This window comes from Anabrus simplex, chromosome X (genome assembly GCF_040414725.1).
Source record: "Anabrus simplex isolate iqAnaSimp1 chromosome X, ASM4041472v1, whole genome shotgun sequence".
NCBI classification, from domain to species: Eukaryota; Metazoa; Arthropoda; class Insecta; order Orthoptera; family Tettigoniidae; genus Anabrus; species Anabrus simplex.
The window spans coordinates 124,259,228-124,285,033 of record NC_090279.1 but is presented as its reverse complement, the minus strand read 5'-3'; the positions used below and the strand labels follow the sequence as shown (position 1 = coordinate 124,285,033).

Below are 25,806 nucleotides of genomic sequence, written 5' to 3'. Positions count from 1 at the left end.
CATTAGGGGAGAAAATTTGAACATACAATAAACTAATTTGAATGTTAGAATGTGTAAAATATCCATTGCATTCAATTTTTGTAATAGAATATTAATCAGTCTGCATCTGGTGGCAGGGTTCGGTGTTGTGGTTCATTGACTCCAGTTAGTTCGGTCTCGGGCCATGTCTGCATGTAGTCTTCCAACTTTCAGGCCGTTGTGCACTTTATCAGTCTTTGCTGTCTGGTTCGTCCCTAGCGCCTCTTTTCACCGACTTTCTGTGTAATACTCTGACTTTCCCAATGTATCGTCCTCTACACGCAACACATGACCAAACCAGCGCACACGCCTTTTACCAATTTTCTTCTGGATCGCTGCAATGCCAAAACGTTTTCTAATAATATCATTTGAAATGTGATCTAGTCTAGTTATGCCAGCCTTCCACCTAAGCAACTTTGTATCCATGATGCTTAGTTGGCGTTCTACCTCTAGAGGTGGGCAGCATGCGTTGCCGTAGAAAACGACAGGATGGATATCGATAGGACAGATATCAGTTCGGTAGAACTTAGTTTAGAAATGGCCCTTCGTCCAAAGTTCGGAAGGGCGCCTGTTGTCATTCTCCACTTCAGTCAGGCTTTGTATATCCTTAAGTTGACTTAATCAGTAAGTCGGCCATAATCATAGACTGTGGAGCCAATATACTTAAATATCTCTACTCGTGCAATATCTTCAACGTCAACATGCATGGTTCAAACTTCTCGACGATGTAATGCAATGTATTCTGTCTTTTTCTTGTTGGGGCGCGGGGCTTATTGCGCTAGTCGATTGTTCCAGTCTTCTGTTTGACGCTGCAGGTCTAGCTTATTCTCTTCAGCCAAATGATATCATTTGCTTAGACAAGTGTCCATGGTATTGGACTGCGCAGGTTTGTGGTAATTATGTCCATCACAAGAATGAGCTGCAGTGGTGATAAGCCGGGGCCTTGATGGACACCTACAGTTATGCGGAAGTCATCAGACGGTCCTGCGGCAGCTTGAACACAACTCATTTGTTCTTTTTAGAGCAATTATACCCTCTCAGCAAGGTGCTCTGGAATGCCATGTACTTATAGGGCTGACTGATTAGGTCATGAAGTACCCGATGGAAGGGCTTCTAAGGGTCCAGAAATTTGTGATGAAGCCTCTTATTCTTTTCACAGTGTCTCTCAAGTAATAGTCCGGCAGCATGGGTTTCTCCTATTGCGCCACAATTTTACACAAATCCAGCTTGGCTTGTTGTATGTTTGTATAAATCGCTAATCCTTTTGTCGAAGATTTGTTCTAAGTTTCTCATTGCGAGGCTCAGAAGTATGTTCGGGCCGTGATTAGAAAAATTGGCAGGGCTTCCCTTATTTCTGAATTGATAATCCGTTGCCAGTCTGTTTGTTTTTGACCTTCTTTGATGATATGGTTGAAAAGCTTGCTTTAGCCACACTGCTGCATCCTCCCATTGAGAGAAACAAAACTCTGCCGGAAGATAATCGGGACAGATGGCTTTCCCTGGTTTCATTTCCTTCAGCATAGTCTGGACTTTAGTGACGTCATTTTCCTTCGTTGGACCTTCAACAGGGGAGGTGATTACGATTGGTAGATACGGAAATTCCATGATTGAAATATTGTCAAAATAGTTCCACCAGTGTACTCGCGCTTCCCGCCTGTCCAGTAGCAAATCGTCTGTTTCCTCATTGATGCCGTAAAAACGTTGGACTTCTGACGTTTTGCGATGGCTCGATTGGACTAGCCGTTAAAAATTCCGCTCGAATTCGCGCATGTCATGTTTCACTTATAGACCTGCCTACCGGTTTGATTTTGTTACGGCAAATACCTTCTTCATTTTACGAGTGGCTGCCTTGTAGGCATTCCAACGAGCAAGAAACTCGTGGTACAGCAGCTTCTTCAACCGTACTGCATATTTAACATCTTCATTCCTTGGCCATATGTCATGTTTAATCCTTCATTGTCGTCGCCCTGACTTAATTGTTCCAGGAATAGAGCGAAAGGCGTCTTTCAGTTTAGTCCGGCTCACTTCAACTATGGTGATTTGTGACTCTGTAACTTTTGCAACGACGTTAGTCTCCTTCTTCAGGGGCAACCATTTGATCCCAATTTGTCTATTTCCTGCGAAGTATTGGGCTCTTGGTGACTTTATCCGCAGCTTAGATGACTGGTCTTTGTTGCATCGCAAGGATTTAATAAGGGACAACTGTTATCTCTAGAACATCTTCGAGATTTCACCCTCTCACAAGGATGTAGTCAGTGCGAATTGGATGGGAGCCACTGTAGTACTGAGTAGATGAATATCACTCTTTTTGAACCGTGTGTTTGCGATGATCAGTTTCTGCATAATCGCGAATTTGTTGGGCATCGTCGTTCTTTTCTCCATATCCATGAACGCCATGGACTGTTTGTTCTTCTTTCCTCGGTCCTACACGTCCATTCAGATCAGCGGCAGCGATAAGATAGTCAGCGGTCTTCTTGTCAGGCAGTGCCCAGAACGCATCTTTGGTTTCCATGAGCACGTCAGTTTGTGGAGCGTTGCTGTGAAAAATTGGAATTTCCTTCTTTCCCCAGTGCGGACGAGTTACATCAAGCGATTATCAAACTTTTGCACCTCGGAGACTGAACCGTCAAATTTAGCTGATATGACAATGTCAACACCATGAACTGTCCTTCGGTTTCTGTTGTACACCAGTTAGTAACCACACCTCTTTGCCCATGACTTTTCTCCATTCCATCTTTTTTCCGCACCTATCAGATGCCTACAAGCCTTCTCTCAAGTGCAGAAGCTTATTCGCTACTTCATCCAGGCATAATTCAATGATGGGATACAAAATGGGGGTACTAGCATGGTTAGCCGTCACAACCCGTGCGACGGTAACCCCAGCATACTTTTCATGCTGACTGGGCCCTGCCAATGCGCGTCCCTTCCAGGGGCTGCACTAATCTTGGCTCCGATACCATGAGAAATATTTCCGTAATGATATAACGGTATTATTTTACGGCCGGCTTGTCTTGAGCATTTTAGAGCTCATGACAGAAGGGAATAACGCAGCTCCGGACATGGAGAACAGATGCCTTTTCCAGCCACTCCTCTAGAGAAGAAACACTACCCTCTTTTCCGCATTAACTTCCAGAAATTTAGTGTACCTCTTCCGCCACCTGGTCCCTACTGAACGTCTCCATCTCCGTCAAAGTTGCCATTAAAGACTTTGTACATGTTTGGTACGCGAGAGCTTTTATATTTTGCTCAAGTTCATCGGCAGGCCAGCGGGGAACCCGTATCCGTCACCTGGGACGCGCCACGAGTTACAGCAATGTAGCTGGTTCGTATAGAATATTTATCAATGCAAAATGAAACATTATTTTACTGAAAACTAATTGTGAACCTCATAAATTACTTGTCACAAGAATCACGTATTCAGGTAAAGAAGAAGGGTTGCAGACGTTTGCACCTTTGCTTGGCGTGATATGCCACAGAACGCATGACATACAATCCAGTGTCGTATTTTCTGCCCCCTGTTGTCTAGTGGTGTCAACATCAATATCTTGTTTGATGATGAAGTGGTTTAGTCTGTCATATCTGGAATCAATGTCCCCCTTTCATTTGTCCACTTATTTTCTCCAAAGAGTGCAGTAACAATACATGGTCGAGCCTCCCATTACTTTGCTTGTGAGCCAGTCATGCATTCGACTGGGCCATGTGAATTCATTTCATATAGCATGAATTGGAAAGTACCTGTTCATGTTACGATATATTTTAGCCTGCGTGATCGATTTTCCCATGTGGCAGTTGTAAGTGGATCTCACCTTTAACCCTTCTTCCGTAGAATATGTAGAACTACTCTGTGGTGGGGAGACATGCACAGAATTGGATGCTGTCCAACTATGTTATCAATCCACTAAAAATAATCACGTTGCCCGTGATCTTGTGAAATAAATAGAATAACATTCCTTCCTTTACATAGCAGCAATATCCACTACAGTGCAATTCATCGTCTTGTCATCTCGAATTTTGGCTCAAGCCTTGATTTTCATGCTCCTTCTATCCGTATTGTTAAAGTAATACTTGTAAGAATATTCAAGGGCATGATAGGTTGCGTTTGGTTTCAAAATCAGGATATTAGAACATTGTAATAAAACGCTACCACCAAAGCCATATTCTGTGTTGCCTTCATAATGTCTATAACAGCAGTGTCTTGAGGAGAAAAGACAGTATCAATGCTAGGGAGAGAGCCTCGTATACTTGTTACATTTCAGCTTTTCCAGGATTTCATCAGTATTAGTGGTTTCCGTGTTAAATACAGCAATTAAGACGTAGACTGATGTAGTACATGGTAGTAATTATGAACGTCCTTGTATAAACCTACCGTCATATATATATAGGTTGGCTATGTTTGATTGCACATCAAAGATACATATTTCAGAAAAGCGACACAGTGACATAATAAAAGGCTATAGTGATATGATAACAATGTACAAATACAATATGTATATTTGTGTGACAAAATAACATTCATAAGAGATTAGCCATGTTTCAAGAGATCTTGCTGAATTTCGGCAAACGTTCTCAACTTTATTAATATCTACAACACAGACATTCTCTCAAACAACCTCAAGAACAAGGTCCTTTACAAAAATTATTACTTGCCTGCGACAAAGCGCAGAGTGGTTCAACAAGATCAAAACTCCAAAGCATATGGCGTTCTTTATGTAGGAGAACAGACTACGGATTTCGGTAGAATAATATGTGCTGGATTAAAGAGTTTGTACGAGTATTTACCCTTTTAGGCTGGACCACTTCTCATGCTTTCTTCAAATGAGGTTGTCTATTAACTCGTACATTTCTAAACCGTGACAAGTTTCTTCCGCGTGATATCGTGATTAAGAAAAGACGCAACACATTCTCGTTACAAGTGAGAGGTTTTGAATTTTAACCTCAGATAATGTTTACTCTCAGGAATGTAATGTTTATGAGTAACGAGCTCTCTCCACTGGATATCAGTGATTGGAATGTCAAGTAGCAAATCCCCTGTGTGAGAGTTGTAGTGGAGTTGACTGTTGAACTATTGGTCACATGGTTTTAATTTGTCACTGTAGATCGAGACCCGAGGTGAGCTATAGAGATCATCAACCTCCGGACGGCGGATCAGCTAGTTTTAGGTGTAGTGTGTGCAGTGACATCCTGGCTGGGAAGTTGGACCTCTTGCGACATCTGAAGAGACACAAGGAAGATCGACCCTTCAAGTGCGATCACTGCGGAAAGGTGTTATGTAGCCGAAGCAGCTTGTCGGAACACCTCAGAATCCACCCGCTCCAAGTGTGCGTATATTCTGATAAATGCTTTACAAAGAGGAAAATGCTGACAGGGGACACGCGATTGCATACAGGTGCGATTATAAACGAATGCTCAGTATCTCATAAAAATTTGAGGAAAAGGCCGGACGTTATGCGGTCTCACACGGGCGAGAAGCCATACCGCTGCAATGTCTGTAGCAAATCATTCATACAGAAAGGCAATCTATCCGATCATGTGCGGACCCATACAGGAGAGAGGCCATACAGTTGCGGTGTATGTGGCAAATCCTTCATAAATAAAGGCAAACTATCGGATCATATGTGGACCCATACAGGAGAGAAGCCATACAACTGCCATGTCTGTAGCAAATCATTCATACAAAAAGGCAATCTATCCGGTCATGTGCGGACCCATACAGGTGAGAGGCCATACAGATGTGGTGTCTGTGGCAAATCCTTCATACAGAAAGGCAGTCTAACCAAACATATTCGGACCCATGCAGGTGAGAAGCCAATCAGCTGCGGTGTCTGTGGCAAATCCTTGATAAATAAAGGCAAACTATCTGATCATATACGGACCCATACAGGAGAGAAGCCATACAGCTGCCATGTTTGTAGCAAATCATTCATACAAAAAGGCAATCTATCCGATCATGTGCGGACCCATACAGGTGAGAGGCCATACAGGTGCGGTGTCTGTGGCAAAACCTTCATACAGAAAAGCAAACTAACCGATCATATGCGGACCCATACAGGCGAGAAGCCATACAGCTGCCATGTCTGTAGCAAATCATTCATAGAGAAAGCCAGTCTAACCAAACATATGCGGACCCATACAGGTGAGAAGCCATACGGATGCGGTGTCTGTGGCAAATCATTCATAAAGAAAGGCAAACTAACCGATCATATGCGGACCCATACAGGAGAGAAACCATACAGCTGCCATGTCTGTAGCAAATCCTTCATACAGAAAGGCACACTAACCGAACATTTGCGGACCCATACAGGCGAGAAGCCTTACAGCTGCCATGTCTGTAGCAAATCATTCATACAGAAAAGCAAACTAACCGATCATACGCGGACCCATACAGGCGAGAAGCCTTACAGCTGCAATGTCTGTAGCAGATCATTCAGTCTGAAAGGCAGTCTAAGCGGTCATATGCGGATCCATACAGGTGAGAGGCCATACAGTTGCAATGTCTGCGGCAAATCATTCAGGAAGAAAGGCAGTCTGACCGAACATATGCGGACCCATACAGGTGAGAAGCCATACAGGTGCAATGTCTGTGGCAAATCATTCAGGAAGAAAGGCAATCTAACCGATCATATGCGGACAAATACAGGCGAGAAGCCATAGAGCTGCAATGTCTGTGCCAAATCATTCATAATGAGAAGCAAACTAACCGATCATCTGCGGACCAATAGACGTGTTAAGCCATACAGTTGCAATGTCTGTGGCAAATCATTCATGAAGAAAGGCAGTCTGACCGATCGTATGCGTACCCATACAGGCGTGAAGCCAAACAGTTGCAATGTTTGTGGCAAATCATTCATCCTGAACAGCACACTAACTGTTAATATGCGGACACACACAGACAGGAAGTCATACTGTTGCAAAGTCTGTGGCAAATCATTCAGCCGGAAAGACACTCTATCTCATCTTATGTGGATCCATACAGACGAGACTTTCTGTGGCGAATCCTTTAGCAGGGAAGGCAACCATGCTATTCACATGCGTTCTCACACGGGCGAAAAAAGCCTTACTCTTGCTATGTCTGTGACAAGTTATTCGGCAGTTATTCCGTCCATGCTATTCACGTGCGGACACTCATAGATGAGAAGCAATAATGCTGCAATGTCTGTGGCAAGTAATTCAGCAGTAAATCCATCCAAGCAAGTCACAGACGGACACACACAGTTGAGAGGCCATACTCCTGCAACGTCTGTGGGAATTCCTTCAGCCAGAAAGTCCATCTATGCAGGTCACATGCTTACCCTCACAGGCGATATATCACACTGTTGCAATGTGTTCGGCAAATCATTAATCCTGAAACGCGAGTTAGGAGATCACATGCGGACACACTTAGGCGAGAAGCCATATTGCTGCAATATCTGTGGCATATTCTTCAGCATCAAAGTCAGCCTAGTAGTTCATATGCTGACTGGCACAGGCAAGAAGCCAATCCCATCCAATGTTTGAATCAGGGTATTCAGCAGGTGATCCCACCTAGCACGTCGTATGCGGACTCACACGGGTGTAAGGCGCACTGCCGCAATAGCTGTTGCAAATCCCTCATCCAGAAAACCGACCTACCAGTTCACATGCGGACTCACACAGGCCAGAAGCTATACTGGTGTTATGTCTGTGACAAATATACAGCCAAGAAGGTCCCTTTAACATTTCAGATCAGAACACACACGAGTGCTCTGTTTTGCGATAAAATGTTAAGAGAATCATTTAAGTTAACCACGCACATGTAAACCACACTGGTGAAATGCCGCACTCCACCGTGTTTCTTGGCAAATCGTTCGCACGCAGCACCACGCTGTCGGTTCACACGGGCGATATGGCGCACGAGTGTCACGTCACGTCGTGATTAAGCCGCACGTGATTTAATAACAATGTTATTTTGCTTAACGTCCCACTAACTACTACACAAGTGTCCGGAGTTCCACAAGACCTCCAATTCCGGAGATGTAGCAAGGCGTATGCGATCGCACACAGCAGAGAAGTAGTAAGCTCTTCAGCTAGAACAGCACCTTTTCTGCGACCTCATAACATACATCGGGGAGCGGTCCATCCTTTTGTACCATTTTCACTGAGAGAAAATCTTCAGGTAACTTAATGCTAGGTCCGTGTACGAAAAGAGCAAAGGTAATTTCATGAATTATCTCCTCATCAACCACAGATATATACAACCGCTTGTTCTCTACCATGGACGACCCTTTTTATGTTTTCGGACCAAAGTAGAAGTGTGCTCATCAACAAACGTTTGGGAGCCGTCCAGGACGAGGATAAGAATTAATTCGGATGAACACAGAAGGATCCTATGACAAAGAAAACTGGTAAAAGACTAGAAGCGCATGAAAGAAGTATTCAGACTTATGAATAAACAATTCAAGGGAATTAGCAAGTGCCGAATCAAGTCATAATACGACGCAATTTAAGAAATTGTTGCTGAAACCTGAGCATATCTCTGCTCCCGTTTCCTATATGTCGTGTTTTCTTTTCATTATGAGTAGACCAGTAGCTCAAAACTGTACATTCTCCCTCGGCACTTGTACGATAGTATTGTTTCTGTTAGCCGGTTCTGAATGCAAATTGAAAGTTCTACTTCAGTGCCCATAGCTATTCATGAATGTCACGTAATTCTCGAGGGGCGTCTTTAAGTAGGGACTCGTATGTTGACAGCTGCAGTATATTTTTCTCCATTTTAGTTTACCTGGGGGCAGTTAATTGGCCTCTCTCTTTTCTCTAACGGGGCCACAAGGAAGTTACTAAATATCTCTTATATCTCAACGTTGCAAGTGTTGAAGAGACATAGTGAGTAATGAACCCTTTTCGTCATGTCAAACTGGTGTTTGCCTGTTCCAGGTCTTCAGCATGAATTGTTAACTCTTGTATCTCAGGGGGTGTTAATGGCTCTTCGTCACTTCCAGACATGACTATTGGGGTATCAAGGAAGGCCTACATAAATTAAAAGCCTACATAATCTAACTATTTTATTCAATAAAAGACAATGAAAAATGATGGCGGGTTTGTTAACAAATATGGCCATAAACAGTGTTCTGCGGTCAGTGATATTAATATAACGCTGCGGCTGGACGATTTCGAGTTGAAATTAATATCCACAACAAAAAACTCTGAAGGGTATTCACAGAAAACCAGTTTATGGTTAACTAGAAAACAACATGAGATTCAATCTGCTCAGCTCCATAAACAACTGTGCGTTATGCATCCGATTTCTCGATCGTCTAAATATGAGGAAGTGTTTTCGATACCTTTTTAATTTAGGCCATCCGCTGACTGTCCATCAGCATAGGACGAGATACCTGGACCCTCAATGGAATCTGAGAAATGTCGAAATGTACATAACTGAGCTATCATGGTCACCCACTATATTAATGTTTAAGGTTGAGGACCAAAGTGACCTATCGTTGAAGTTAATTGAATGTGCGTGATGACCACAGTGACCCTCCAAAACAAGTGGACTTCAAGTGCCAGTGAATAATAGCGTAAAATTATCCAACATAAAATAGTGTTATTTATATTGACTGAATGATGTTTCATGAACCGAAATAACAGGTTGAAGTCAGTGATTGGAATAAATTCATGAAAACCTGTGAAAAGAAATTCTGTTAACATTTAGTTATAACCTTCAGTCAGAACCCAAAATAAACTCAACTCATGTGTAACCCTTACATATTTTAGGTCACGGAGTTCAACTGCATCCACTTATAGTCCTGCTAAAATATAAACACACAAAATATTACAACTCCTTTATGAACAACATGGCAAAAAAATCATGGGTATCCCATGGACTAATGGCAGGGTGCTACTACACCCTATGGAATACTATGTGGTACTGACTCATTGTGTCAAACAAGAATACTCACCTGTCATCTAGGAGCAGTTGGCTAGCTACGTAATTTCACGATCCTAGCATGGGCGAGCAATCCCAAGAATCCCTTCCATGCACTTCAACCACCATCCTGCTTTCCACTGAAGGACACGCCATCGGCAGTCCTTAACACCTAGCTGCACTATGAATATATCAAGAAATGGAAATCTTAATATCTAAGGACAACCTTCTGAAACCAAAGTAATTATTTAAACGCTCAGTGGCAATACGAACTATGACTGTGTTATGGAAACATCGAAACTAGAATACATAGTCAAGTGTTCGGGAATGTTACTGAGAATCCACTCTTGTCATTTGCCCATGCAGTAGAATTGAAATTCAATTTATTGTAACACCAATAATGTTGTAACACGGGCCTCTATTTCCTAATAGGTTCCGCCGCATATAAATGTGAACACCTGTTATCTCGTCAAACAGGTTTATACCTGCCGCTCTCCACTGGCTTACACAAGTGAGCAAACAGATCTCGCCACGGATGGCCTTTTACTACAGCACAAATCTTCGTCCAAATCCTTGTATTATCACAATATATCGGTCAACATTATTGCCATCACGAATTATTTCAAGTCTAATGGGATCTGTAGAATTTGATATGCATTTCACTGGTACTAATGGAGTAATTGGATGAACAAAGAATCCCTCTGGATATACGAACCTGTTCTGTGTTCAAACCATGGACCTTACCATATTTCAAAACACTCTGTCCTGATTTTTTCCCTCGAGCATTTTTACAAAGAAACCTCGGCATTATCTACACCATTACCTCTGGAGTATCTACTAGGAGCATGTCTCACAAACTGAGTCGCATGGTTTCATAACAACATGGACAAATAGAACTTATCTACCACGGACAGTTATTGACAGTTACGAAGTTTCTCACTTCACTTGGAAATACAATGGTCCAGACGCATATGACACTGACTTCAACATAGACCCCAAACCTCAATACACCGAACCCCGAGCTATCACCTCCTGACAAATGTATCGCAGACTGACACTTCACAAAAAAGCATACCACATGGATGGTAACTATTACTCAATCCATTACTTATTAATATTATTATTATTATTATTATTATTATTATTATTATTATTATTATTATTATTATTATTATTATTATTTCAAAATATTTTGCCCCACTAAGGAGCGCGATTGTACTTATTTTGCAGATGGTTGTGCTTTCTTCTCTTGCCAGAGTTTCTTCCCTCTTTGTTCTTTATCATCTGTTCTTCCTTCTGTGTAACTGTGTACTCATCTTGGGTTCTCAGCAAAATGATGTTTGTTCACCAACGTTCTAAAGCTAGGCGTGTCCCATATAATTTCATCTGGAATGTTGATTTCTTGAAGGTCCTTTTCAATTTCGATTATCCAGTTATTCTGACTTTTAGCGAGGAGGCATTATTAAATTTTTTAGTGAGTCTTTCATCATGTATTCTTTGAATATGGCAATCAAACTTCAATCACCTTTTCCAAAGATTGTATCTGATATTTTCTCAATGTGTTGATATAATTACGGAGACCTCCTATTCATCCACACTCCTATGCATACTGGGCCATGGTTTCCCTGAGGACTTCCCAATCTTGTTTTTCGATCATTTTAGATACTGATCTTTCTCGACTGATTAAGGTTTATGACGTGTGTAATGTTTGAGGCTTAATTACGGTGTTATAATGCTTTAATATAGCGTTGCTTGATACTGATATTTTGTCGTACTTTTCCATGTGATTCTATGGCCTACTTGTAATATATAAATCTTTCTCTGTTGTCCTCATGATTTAATGCAGATTGTTGGATGATTTCCCCAAGTATTTGAAATTATTTACCTGAGTAATTTTGCGAAACTGAGTTACCAGATTTTGTTTGTGTAATTATCGAGTAGATCCTCCCATGTATTGGGTTTTCTTATATGAGTTTTAGATTCGTTTTAGATGCAATGGCACGAAGTTTTCCAGGGACTGAATTCGTTCCTGCCTATTGTTGGATAAAATAATGAGACCTTTTGTGAAGGCCGAACATTTGATATGAATTTTATGATTAACTAGCTTCACGGAAAGTGTTTTGAGGCAACGTCAGATGCTAAATATCTTAGTTATACTGCTGAGATAGATTAAAATCGAACTCTCCCCTGTCTTCAACTTATTAGCGTTATGAAATCAATTAATGTTATTAGTATGAGATAATATTCGTAAATATTATTTGTTTTAGTGATGTAGCCACACGCCAAATAAATAAATAAATATTGTAATTACTGACATGTACAAATTAGAAGTTGACCAGAACTTTCCAATTTGCATACACAACTGATTCTACGTCTGTGGACATAAAATCTCACAAATTAACATACTTAAAATTCCTCTCAATTTCACTGCTATACTGCAAACATGTTCCTCATTACGTCTGAACAAATTTTATGAGAAATGCACTCAATCTAACGTCCCACCCTTAAAAAAATATGAATAAATGTCGGTTATAACACAGTGACACTTCTACCATACGCAAGCATCGTAAATTTCTACTTGTGTCTTTTCAGCACAAAAATTAATAGCTGAAACTGTGATAAACTTCCACTAAAATATTACAAGGTCAAATCAGACCTACACATAGCAAAATACACCATGCTACGTTGTAGAAGTTACTATAAAAATAATTTCGTGTGGCTATTTCTAGCCGAGTGCAGCCCTTGTAAGGCAGACCCTCCGATGAGTGTGGGCGGCATCTGCCACGTGTAGGGAACTGTGTGTTATTGTGTTATGTGTGGTGTGTGAGATGCAGGGATATTTGGGACAGCACAGACACCCAGCCCCCGGGCCATTGGAATTAATCAATGAAGGTTAAAATCCCCGACCCGGCCGGGAATCGAACCCGGGGCCCTCTCAACCGAAGGACAGTACGCTGACCATTCAGCCAACGAGTAGGACTGTAGAATTTACTGAAATACACAGACTATATTTAGCTCTTATCAGCTCCCATTTTCTGCTCAACTTCGTCCTCTGGATGTACAGGTTTACTGGTTTATGTTACGCAAGTTTTCATAATAATATTTAGCACTTTGATTATTTTATTTCTATTATTCACTTAATTTTAAGAATCTGAAAGACAACACAAAATATATAGCCTTGCAATTTACTGGACACTCTAATAATATGCATTCAGGAAAGTCGCATAGACTAGAATCTTCGCCGTCCAAAAATCAAGGTCATGTGTTTAGTGATTGAACACCCTCAGTGCTATCCAACATCCAGATCATCTCCCGTGATGACATTGAGACTCTCACAGTAGAGCTCAATCAATAAGCCACCAGGTACTGTATTTAGATTTGTGGAGCCTTCCAGCATCAACATGTGAATTTTGTGGTTGGTGACATCAAGAGTCATAATACAACATGGGGCTACCCAGGTACCGAAGAAAGAGGAGAAGCTGGCGTAGAATTGACAGATTCGTGCAATCTATTTCTACAACATGATAACAAACTTCCAGTATCATTCAACAGTGCAAGATGGAGGATGGATATTATCCAGATATTAAATTACAGTATCTGCGTAAGCAAACACATATCTCGGTTTTCAGCGAAATTAGTGGGGCAAACAATCCCTCATCGTCCTGTTATATGCCAGATATATGCTGCAATCTGATCGCAGACAGTTCCTTTTCATACATACATCTTCATTACAGACTTTTATGCCTTTCATCGTTCAGTCTGCGACTCTCTGTGAATTTACAAAACGCTACCACAAAATTATGTTTGCAACTAGTTCTTTGGCCTCGTCTTAGTTCAATACATCTTACCTTTAAATCATTAGAATCTGAGTGCCTTTTCGAAGATGATATCATTTTAAGAAGGATGATTGGGGGAAATGTATTATTTCACTGCACGAGAACATTCTGAATATGGAGCATTTTCCTTAATGTGATGATTATGTAAATATCGTGAAATTTTTCTCGTATCTCAATTCGCTGACGGTGAACACTATATACAAAAACTATTGAAATATTGAGAAACTATCGTGATCTCTTTGACAACGATCATTTGAGATCCGATACCGTCCAAGCTGGGGAAGATTTCTTAAAAGCGATATCTAATAACAGGAGCGATGGGGACACTGATCTAAGGAAGGATAGCCAGAAAGGCTGGAGGTTTCTTAAACGTCTGAGTTGTAACCAACCAGTTACAGAGGGTCGTGCGAATGTTACAGCTAAACAGATTGCCCACCAGCTCGTGGAAAATGGTAAACCTCACCAACAGACTTCAAAATGTTACGGTCAGAAGAATTAGAGTCTAGTCATCTTATGCGGCTTTTCTGTATGGCAGCCATTGGCAGTTGTAAGAGCGGTAAGGGAGTGGGGACACACGACATCAAGTAACAGCAGATTATCCACGAACCTACTACGCTGTCGTAGCATGGGGAGAGGTGTTACTCCCACGTGCTGCGTCCCAGGTGGCGTGTAGGGGGTTCTTACCTGGCTTTCCAGTCGACGTGAGCGAAATAATATAGCTCTCGCGGACCAAACACACAGATCTCTGTGCGTGGAAGACGAGACCAAGGGATGCTGAATTTTGAACCAAATTACTTGTGCTTAGTTCCACTATCCTTGTGATTAGTACCACAAACTGAGGAATACCATGGGTCTGTTAGAGGATCACCCATCACTATGACGGAGGCTAACCCTTTGCCTAGATTCGGTTACAGGATCCCAGGGAGATAAAAGAAGCTAACGTCGCTCGGGTGTTTCAGCATCTGGTTGTGGAAACATGGGTGTGCGTTCCGAGGAACTCCACCGGATAGTACGAGTCCCATAGATTTGTACAACTATATGACGAACACAATGGGTTGCGTTCCAAGGAACATCTGAAGTCTAGGATTTATCTGTCATTAGTACCCACTATGTGAGGAAAACAACGGGATGGTACGGGTCCCTCAGATTTGCACAACTATGTGACGAACACCATGGGATTGCGTTCCGAGGAACAGCACGGGTCTGGGATTTTCCTGACATTCTTACCCACTATGTGGGGAAGACCACGGGATAGAACGGGTCCCTGAGACATCTGAAACTATGTGACGAACACCATGGGTCTGGGATGTACCTGTGATAAGTACGCACTGTCAGGAACACCACAGTATAGTACGGGTCCCTGTGATTAGTTCTCACTCTGTGAGGAACACCATGGGATAGGACGGGTCCCTGTGATTAGTTCCCACTCTGTGAGGAACACCACGGGATAGTACGGGTCCCTGACACTTGTACAACTATGTGACGAACACCATGGGCTCGCGTTCTCAGGATCACCACTGGTCTGCGTTTTACTTGTCATTAGTACGCACTATATGAGGAACACCAGTACAGGTCCCTGTGATTAGTACCAATATGTGATGAACACCATGGGATAGTACGGGTCCCTCTGATTAGCAACACAATGTGAGGAATACCATGGGATGGTACGGGTCCCCGTAATTAGTTCGCACTCTGTGATGAACATTACGGGATACTACGGATCCCTGTGAATAGTACAAATGTGTGAGGAGCACCACGGTATAATACGGCTCCCTATTATTAGTACCGCTATATGAGGAACACCAGGGTATAGTATGGGTCCCTGTGATTAGTACCACTATGAGAGGAACACCACGGGATAGTACGGGTCCCTGAGATTTGAACAACTATGTGAGGAAGACCATGTGCTTCGTTCCGAGGAGCACCACGGTATAGTACGGGTTCCTGTGATTAGTTACGCTATGTGATGAACATCATGGGTCCGCGTTGCATGGAACACCGCTGGTCTAGGATTCACCTGAAATTAGTACCCACTATGTGAGGAACACCACCGGATAATACGGGTCCGTGTGATTAGTACCACTATGTGATGAATTCCAGGGGTTTGCGTTTTGAGGAAAACCACAGGTCTGCCGTTTACCTATCATTAGTACCACAATATGAGGAACACCATGGGTCCGCGTTGCATATAACACCACTGGTCTAGGATTTACCTGAAATTAGTACCCACTATGTGAGGGACACCATGTGCTTCGTTCCGAGGAGCACGACGGTATAGTACGGGTCCCTGTAATTAGTTACGTTTTGTGAGGAACATCATGGGTCCGCCTTGCATGTAACACCACTGGTCTAGGATTTACCTGTGATTAGTACCCACTTTGTGAGGAACACCCCTGTATAGTTCGTGTCACTGAGATTTGTACAACTATGTGATGAATACCATGGGTTTGCGTTCCTAGGAAAACCACGGGTCTCGTGTTCACCTGTCATTAGTACCGCAATGTGAGGAACACCATGGAGAATCACGGGTCTGGGATTTACCTGGCATTAGTACCCACTATGTGACGAACACTACGCGATAGTACGAGTCCCTGAGATTTGTACAACTATGTGACGATCACCGTGGGTTCGCGTTCCCAGGAACACCATGGGTCTGGGGGTCACCTGTCATTAGTACCCACTATGTGAGGAACACCACGGGATTGTACGGGGTCCTGTGATTAGTACCACTATGTGAGGAACACAATGGGTTTGTGTTTCAAGGAACACCACGGGTCTGGGGTTTACCTGTCATTAGTACCCACTATGTAAGGAACACCGCGGGATACTGCGGGTCCCTATGAATAGTACCACAATGTGAGGAACACCACGGGATTGTACGGGACCCTGTGATTAGTACCCCTATGTGATGAACACAATGGGTTTGTGTTTCGAGGAACACCACGGGTCTGGGGTTTACCTGTCATTCGTACAACTATGTGAACAACACGACGGATAGTACTGTTCCCTGAGATTTGTACAACTGTGTGAGGTACATTTTGGGTTTGCCTCCGAGGAACACTACGGGTCTGGGTTTTACTTCTCATTAATGCCCATTATGTGAGGAACACCAAGTGTGTGGGTTTTACCTCTCATTAATACCACAGTGTGAGGAACACCGCGGGATAATACGGGTCCCGGTGATTAGTACCAACTACGTGGGTAACACCACGGTATAGTACGGGTCACTGTGATTACTATTCAATATGTCAAGGAATACCGCGGGGTAGAACGGGTCCTTGTGAATAGTACCCACTATGTGGGGAACACTATGGGTTTGAGTTGCCTATGGGTTGCGCCCTTTTGTGTGGAACACCGAATGTTTACGTTATTTTCTAGAAATACCGTTCTCACAACATAAGGTAAATGTCAAGAGTGTTAGCACGACCAGGGATAAAATAAGCAAAAGGACGACTTACGAATTATCCCAACAGAAGGCCGTCGCTGATTGAGGAAGCTCTGGACACAAGAGGCCTAGCGAATGAACTAAAATAAGCTTAATTAACTAATTGGCTGAAATAATAACTCAAATTAAATTGATCAAACTAAATTTAATTAGGTAAATAATTTAAGAATTTACGACCTCAAAACTAACTTTTTAAAAAAATCAATTACCACTGCACAATGAACGTGAACACCTTTCAGAATAATTAATCAGGGATATCAATTTAAAATAAATGACTTTAACACTAACTCAAATTGCCAGGAGGCAGAAAATCTTTTTGAACAATAAACAAACGTAGATCACAAGAAGATTAAAATCTTAAGACAACTATTACTGAAAGAAAGATGAAATTTCCCTAATGAATTTCTTGGTTACTCCAGGGCTGCACTAAAATTAAATTAAATCCTCCAAAAAGCATAACTTCAGTTAACACCATGAAATCATCCGAAACATGGACATAAATTCATAAATAGGATAAATAACCCTAATATTCTCCAAGGTACGGTAGCTTAAACCAAATGAGTTAATCAAACTCATCAGAAAAACCTTCCATATGCACGAAGATCCACACCAAAAATCAGCTGAAAATCAAGTTACCAACAATAATTAGATACTCAAATGTCAAATTCAACACAGCATGGCCACGGTATCTTTTCATTCTGTTACACAGAGTGTAACAGATGACGAGCACCGAAATCAAAACAAGCACTTGAAGTACCGAGGAAGTCATTAGAAGCCCTACATTAAAGGCACATTTGATTGAAAATATTATAATAATAAACATAACTTGTTTTGTGCACAAAACCTTAATTAACTAAAGTCAAGAAGATAAACAAATGCCATAATGACCATTACAACTTGAAGCCCGAAAATAATACCTTATTACAAGATTATTATGAGTACCTGTTTTAGGAAGTCAATTTCTTTTAAAACCACATGCAGAATTTCAATTTTGAGGTTAAATATCTCCACGTATTAACACTATTAACTAATCCATTCCTTGGTAGCTTAGTTCAGTACAGAAGATGGATGCAACTTACTTACGAGGTCGAAGGAAACAAGATATATTAAATATTCTAAAAGGATAACCAACTGTTCAGGCCTATCGCCTAGATGGACAATCCATCATCCAGGGTCTAATTTCTCAACCATCTCCTCTTCTTGCATCATGATTTTCTACCCTTCTTAAGGCACAATCAGCAGAGAATAGGTTCCAGCGTCTTCAGGTTAAGAAGCAAAAATCAGAACAACTGCTATCTGCATTGTCGACTGACTACGACTGAGAAAGCTTCACTTCTAGCGCCCAGATAGCAGCACAACTTAGCTAACTCGCTGCTTAAATTCCAAGTCGACCGCTAGATAGCACACCATCACCAATTAGAGAAAGTCCATGGAATCCTGAAGTTTGAATACACGGTGGGCCAGACAAGAAAATGGACACAATCAATATGCATCGTATCATCGCGAAGATTAATTTTAAATCCATTACACCGTGGTTCTTCTTTACTAGCGATAGGTACCTTTATGAGGGGCCATTCACCTAGATTGTCGACCTCTTTAGACACAAAGCATAATCGATTCAAGGATGTGCTTTGGAAGCAGCTCCTTGGTCAGTATATACCATTGTCGTAAGTTAGCTTCTGGATAGGTGCGCCATTTCGGAGCGGATCCGCTGATTGTTTTAAGTTCATAATAATTGTTCATCGTCGTGTTTATATTTGTATTCGTAGGATTGATTATTGGAATTCTTCTTAATGTTTAATATTCGAGTTGGATCCGCTGATTATCTTGGTTTCGTATTAGTCCATTCATTATTCACAATCAAGATATGAATTCAGGTCAGAGGTTGAATATTTGGACATTTAAATTGTTTTTACATTTCGTATCATTAGGGGCCAAGGAGCTAGATGCTAGGCCTCTTTAAACAATAATCATCATCACATCACGAAGATATGGAGTATACTTGCCTAATTGTTACTCACGTTGCAGTTCCGTCATGAGGAAGGTAATCACTATACAACTCAGGAGAATTCTGGGTGTGGCTGTTGTATGTTGAGTGCAGATAGAAGTATGTACACATGGCCGAGTAGTAAACAGTCCTTCCTCTATTATACATAACGGAAAGGCCAGGTAAGCTGAGCCACAGCTTGTAGGAACACGTCATTCCACTCGACGGCCACAAGCGTTACCAGATTCCCACTTTCACGGCAGTTTCATTTTGCTACATCTTCAGAGCTACACCAACAAAGTGTTTTATGTTTCCTTTCAGGTAAATTTCTTGCCGCTTCGGATTGCTCTTCCATTTACTGGATGCCACACCTTCAGTACTCTACCGACCTTCATACGGACCGGATTCCTGGGAATGCCCCGCTCAGTTTCCGGTGGGACATAGGCAACTACTAACGATATTCGACCACGGCATACAGCCTGGACACCGGCCGTGAAAAGCTGAACCGAGAGTCTCAAAGAGATCAGGAAGCTCTGGAGCCTAAGGAGCAGGCAGTGGTGAAGTGACTGCCCGCATCACCAAGGACATCTTAAAATATCTTCCTTCCAACATATTTACACAAAACTCTAAATTCTCTTGGTTTCTTGCCTGTAGCTCCACATCTCCCTTGCTAGTGTCCTGGCCAGGCAGGGTTCACCATCTTTCGGGTCCCAACGTGTACGCTCTGGGTGCGCCTCAACTCGCAATGAGAACGAGACGCCCCGGGAATGCGGAGCCGCACAGCAGCGCGGCCCATCTTCCCTCGGTCCGCACGAGGCGGGACCTTCACTTTCATTGCGCCTTTAGGTTTAGTGTCAACCCAATGACTCGCGCACATGTTAGACTCCTTGGTCCGTGTTTCAAGACGGGTCGTGAAATTACCCGAAGCTTTTGCGCCGCTGACGGGAGTCTACAAGATTCTTCTGTCCGAGGCATCCCCAAACCAACAGATGAGCGGGGCCGGAGTCGGGCCGGAGGTCCGTCGTCCATGCCACGCGCCCTCGCTTGTCAGGGGCTGGACGTCTGCCCCGAAGGGCGGCGAATCAACTCCGCGCGCACACACACACCGTCGAGCCGTCGGCCGGAACACCGGGGGTCTGTCCGACGAACACGCCTTGCGACGCGGACGAACAGGCTACACACCCAGGCCTTAGACGTCCAACGAGGGGAGAAGTGCGGCCCACCGACCTCCCCGCCACTACCCGGCCGAGTAGAAACCCGTTACCACCCTGACGCCGGATTGCTCCGTGCAGGGGGACAGACCCATCTGGCCAAAGCAGGGGAAGAGGCGCGGATAAGGCTTGAATCTCCCCGGTTGAGGTATTTTCGGGTTTCTCACGTTTACCCCCGAACGGTTTCACGTACTCTTGAACTCTCTCTTCAAAGTTCTTATCAACTTTCCCTCGCGGTACTTGTTCGCTATCGGTCTCGTGGTCATATTTAGCCTTAGATGGAGTTTACCACCCACTTAGGGCTGCACTCTCAAGCAACCCCACTCTAAGGAGAGATCCTCCCGGAAGCCGCAGCGGTCTCTACGGGCCTGGCACCCTCTGCGGAGCGTGGCCCCATTCAAGAAGGACTTGAACTTGCCGCAGGTTCCCGGTTAAGTGGACCCTCCCAAACACCACATTTCCCGACAGGGTGAACCTGCGAGATTCGGTGCTGGGCTCTTCCCTGTTCGCTACTAAGGGAATCCTTGTTAGTTTCTTTTCCTCCGCTTAATAATATGCTTAAATTCAGCGGGTAGTCTCGCCTGCTCTGAGGTCGTGTTTGGCTTGTGCGTGTCGCACAAAATGTTCGGTCGCTGCACACACAGCACACACTTTCGAGCTTTGTCGCGGGGCAGGGCGGCGAACCGGCGCCAGGAGACACAAAGACGCTGCGCGGACCAACCCTCCCGTCTCACACACTCTTAGTGGTGGTGTCGACCGGTCCAGCTCCACCGGGGTGAAGCTCTTTTCAGGAGACGCGGCGGCGGCCGTGGCCGCACGAACCGCGACGCTCCCACCCTTCGAACGCAATGTCGCGTTCAGTTTTAGCAACTGACCCTCAGCCAAGCGTGGTCCGGGAACGGAATCCATCGAAATGGTGCCTTAAATGAAGACATCCAGTTTTGACACAAAGTAGAGGCCCATTTCAACCAGGACCGCTGTTCCTATCATAAGGGTATTGCTGACTTAATTTGACAATAAAGATCAGGAGGCTTGATAGCCTATTATCATTGTCGCTGAGGTGGCTGTGGTTGGAGTTCTTTCCACGGAATTCGGGAGTTATACGAAGTACGTCCAGAAAGTAAGTTCCGTTTGTTAATAAAACTAAATTGTGTACAGATACAGAAAAATTATTTATTGCACAAAATTCTACAACTCTTAAACTACTTTTCCACATAACTGCCGAAATTTTGCAGGCATTTGTCATAGCGCGGCACACGTTTTTGTATACCTTCTTCATAGAAGTTTGCCGCCTTTGTCTTCAAGCAGTTGGAAACATTTTCTTTCAGCACTAATTGTAAACCTGCGGCTTTCCCGGATCTTGCCATCAATCGCGTGAACCAGTTCTTCTGTAACCAAAGATGGACGCCCACTTCGTTCTTCACTGAACTGTCGGACCCACCTTCTCACCATTGAATCACTCATCGCATTTTGTCCGTAAACGTCGCAAATTTGCCGATAAATTTCAATTGGTTTCACTTTCCTAGCATTCATAAAACGAATCACAGATCTGTTTTCACAAGCGGCGGGATGTTCAATCAACACCGACATTGTAAACAAGCTCAACAAAGCGTACGTGGCTGACAGCGATCTCAAAATGCCACACGCTTCTTCTCCTTGATACAGAACGTCTACCGTGCATGTGCGGACCTGCGATCGCAACGCTGCAGCGGAGATAAATTGAAACGGAACTCACTCTCCGGACGTGCCTCGTAAAATGAAGACATCCTCCGGTTCGGATTCCACATTACACTAGAAACCCTTGGTCATGATCAAGGTATATATGTCCATGAAAGACAGGAAGTTTCCTCGCAGAAGAGACTAATTCATCTTGGTGTTGCTTTATTCCCAGTTGTCCAGAGACTTCTTTGTTTACATGGTAAATTGACTATACTATATGATATTGGTCTGGATGGAAAAGATATACGAAACGTTGCCAACCTGTATTAACATCAGTTCGCATCTCTTAAGGTTGATAACACCAACGCCTGTGCTATTGAAATAAAGCAAGGGATGAGGCAAGGCTCTGTTATAACTCCACTCCTCTTCAATAACTTCTATGAAAGGGTGCTTTTCTGATATCAGTATTGTTAAAGGAATCGTAATAAATAATCTGCCATATGCGGATGATACCCTTCGGTTTGCAATAAGTGCTGAAGGTCCAGAGATATTAGCGAACTGTGTGGTCAAACAGAGTTGTGCGTTTAAACACGAAAATTACTAACTTAATGATCGTAAGAAAACATGTCATTCAACCTATAAAGTTGAGAGTAGCTGGCACATCACTAAAGCAAGTCCAGTACTTTAGGTCTCTCACCTGCATACTTGATCACAGCTTGAGCAGTCCTGTTGAAACTGGGTCCAAAGGACTGCCTTCAAGAGATTTATTTAAATCCTCTGTAACAGGGACTTCATTTCCTCCGTCCATGTTTACTTCGGTGTTGTGTATCTCCTGTCTTTCTTAATGTTGTTGTGGCCTGAACACCATCCTTTGAGATGTGAGGCTACAGTACTCCAAGCTGGAGGTCACGTACAATATCATTCGAAATTATGAGGTAGTGCGGTGTTTTATAGGTTTACAGAATTATAAATTAAAACCAAATCCATCAAAAGCCCAGATCCATGCTTTTCACGTGAGGAATGAAGAAGCATCTTGAAACTTGCAGGTCAAGTAGATGGGAGAGCTACTGGAACACAGTCATACACCTATGTACCTGTGGCCACACTTTGCAGGTATCACTGCGCTAACTCCGAGGCAAAACTCCTCTCTCACGATGCTTTGACATGATCAGGCAGGGCTGCTCATCCAGCTCGCCTGAAACTTGCGAAACTAGAATAGAAGTTGCTCCGTAACTACGGAGAGCCCTGGACGACGTGGAAATCTTCAAAGAGAGTGCGAATTGTGACAACGTAAAGAATAACATCCAGCTGATACTAGTGCTCATATCTGGCACTAGGCAGCACCACTGTAATATGTATAATCTCTCTTGTAATTTTTACTGTATTATGCGACTGACACAAATAAATAAATGACCTCCTTCAGTTTATCTCAAAGATATACTTTAAGGAAAGAGGTGTAGGAGAAGAAGGAGAAAATCTTGGCTACGGACTGTACGAGAATGGTATGGACTCGGTACCCCAACTTGCTGAGGACAAGGGTCAGATCGCCCCGATGACAGCCGACATATGATAAGGATATTGTAGAAGAAGAACAAGAAGATGAATCATTGCTAGATTTATATTGTGAATATATCTGTACAACGTAGAATGGAATAAGTCTGAATTATTCCGCCTCGTGTGGCTTAAATACTGTTTTAATAGTAGACATGGCTTAACTGTCACTGCTGAATGTTTCATACGGCACAGCGACACACGGCGCACTTCCGTCTCGGAATCCAAGAGAAACAGTGCTTCGCGATGGCGAGGTGGAACATGAACCACGTTTCATAGCTAAGTCTAATTCACGGACTAAAATGTTCGACGTTCTAATACAGATAAAATATGAGGATCATGAAGTATTTAATGAGCAAATGTACAACGTAAAGTATGATAAATATATGATGCACAGTATTGTAGTACCAGTATATAGTACCGGTAATATACAGCGTTTCCTTCCTCATTACGCGCTTACAATGGTACTAAAAGCAATCAATTTTTCCGTTAAATGCACATTAAAACAGTAACTAATGTGAATAATTATAAAATGATTAACGAAATTTAAAAACAGTTCAAAATAGTTATTCTATGTGTTCCGAGGTGTCTGTGGAACAGCAGAGGTGAAAGAAAGTGCGGGCTGGAATAGGTCTCAACTACAAAATTAAAGTTAATTTAAAACTTTAACAAAGGTTATATTTTATTTTCAAAATCAACAAATAACAACAACAGAGTAACAGGTACCAAGTAAGAGGAAAACAAGTTAAGAAATTACATTTGCTGGGGTTCAAGCTCCGGGTGAATAATTAATGAGCTCCAAGCTCCACTTTACCAATATGCAACTAGACTACCTGGGGCAGAATTCCCCTGAAATCAAAGAGCACTTTCTCTCACCTAACGTATTCCGGCCTTCTAGAGGCACTCAAAACCTAATTCGAAACGAGCGAACCGGCTCTCTGTTACTCACGCCTATTTAAGGCATCCTCGACTTTTACAATCACTTGCCTGCAGGCACAACTTACAAATGTACACAGGGGTATCATGTACCCAACCTACTGGGCCTACTCAGAAAAGGAACAGGTTAATTACATGGCCCAACATACCAAATTGACTGGAGGCGTAGCTTGCACTCCTAATACACTTTTAAAACCTACTTGGCACTAGGCCGCTTACACAAGGGCTAATCCCATACTAAGGAGGTGACTCGTATAAGAAAACTTTATTACATTAAGAAAAGAAGAAAATCGGTAATGAAAACGTAGTCACCTCAAAACAATATGAGTGGGAGCTCGAGAGGGTAAGGCACTCTCTATCCCAATTGGTAGTTAAAGATACGGAATTTTCACCAAACGTCTTTTACATTTTAACCCCTCAGCGTCGCAGCCATTTAAAGAGCTTCCTACCCCGCGGCCGGATGAGATTTCAACTACGCGCGACTAAAATACATTGATTCACTTACAACGTTACTACAAGTATAAGAGTAGCCCGATATTCACGAAATTTGGAATTCCTTATAACAGAACTAAGTACGTGCAGATAATAACATAATTGTTTCACATTTCCTTAGTAATTTAGTTCCGTGTGATAGAGTTCGAAGCACTCTTCGAGACAGGGACCCAAGTCACACTCCTGGCAGCAGTACACTGATGTCTTCTTTTCGTCGTGTTTTTAACACACGATACAACGTCTCTGAGGTTTGGATTTCTCACTCTTCGGTGCTAATTTCCTGATAAAATGTCTTTTCTGCAACCTTGGAACTGTATTATCTGATGCACTCCGGCTTTGAATATTTCTTTCCCCACCCGAGCGAGCGTATTTTGTAAACAGTCCTTTCACCAGCTGCTCCGATAAGGTACCCCTAATTGCTCAATATTTGTCTCTGTGTCATGTGTGAATATTATTAGAGAATTTAGGAATCATACTTCACTGTTGAAAACTTCCCTTTGACCTGTATAACGATGGCCTAGATTGAATACCTCGTATCTCAAAAAGTTCTTGCTATCCATTATTTCCCTTAAGACTGGTCACGCCTCCCAGTCACATTTGGGTATGCAGTCCATCAGAACAATGTTCGTTAGGTTTATTTTCCTATGCGGATGCGTAAAGGAAAATGAACCTTATAAAAATTACACTCTACGAGTTAGTAAATAAGTCACGCAGACATGCTTTCCTACAGTACGGTACGGTAAGGTTCATTTTCCTTCACACGTCGGCATAAGAATAAAGAACACAACGAACAT

General features: G+C 42.8%; 1 protein-coding gene across 1 annotated transcript in view; it reads left to right on the top strand.

Annotated features, from left to right (window-relative positions):
* The first annotated feature begins 6,051 nt into the window (after positions 1-6,051).
* The window catches only part of LOC136886552 (zinc finger protein 37A-like), a 49,851-nt gene continuing 30,096 nt past the window's right edge, over positions 6,052-25,806 (top strand). The window contains exon 1 of the mRNA XM_068230900.1: positions 6,052-6,538. Coding sequence (XP_068087001.1) covers positions 6,052-6,538 — 487 coding nt within the window. The remainder of the gene's footprint in view (positions 6,539-25,806) is intronic.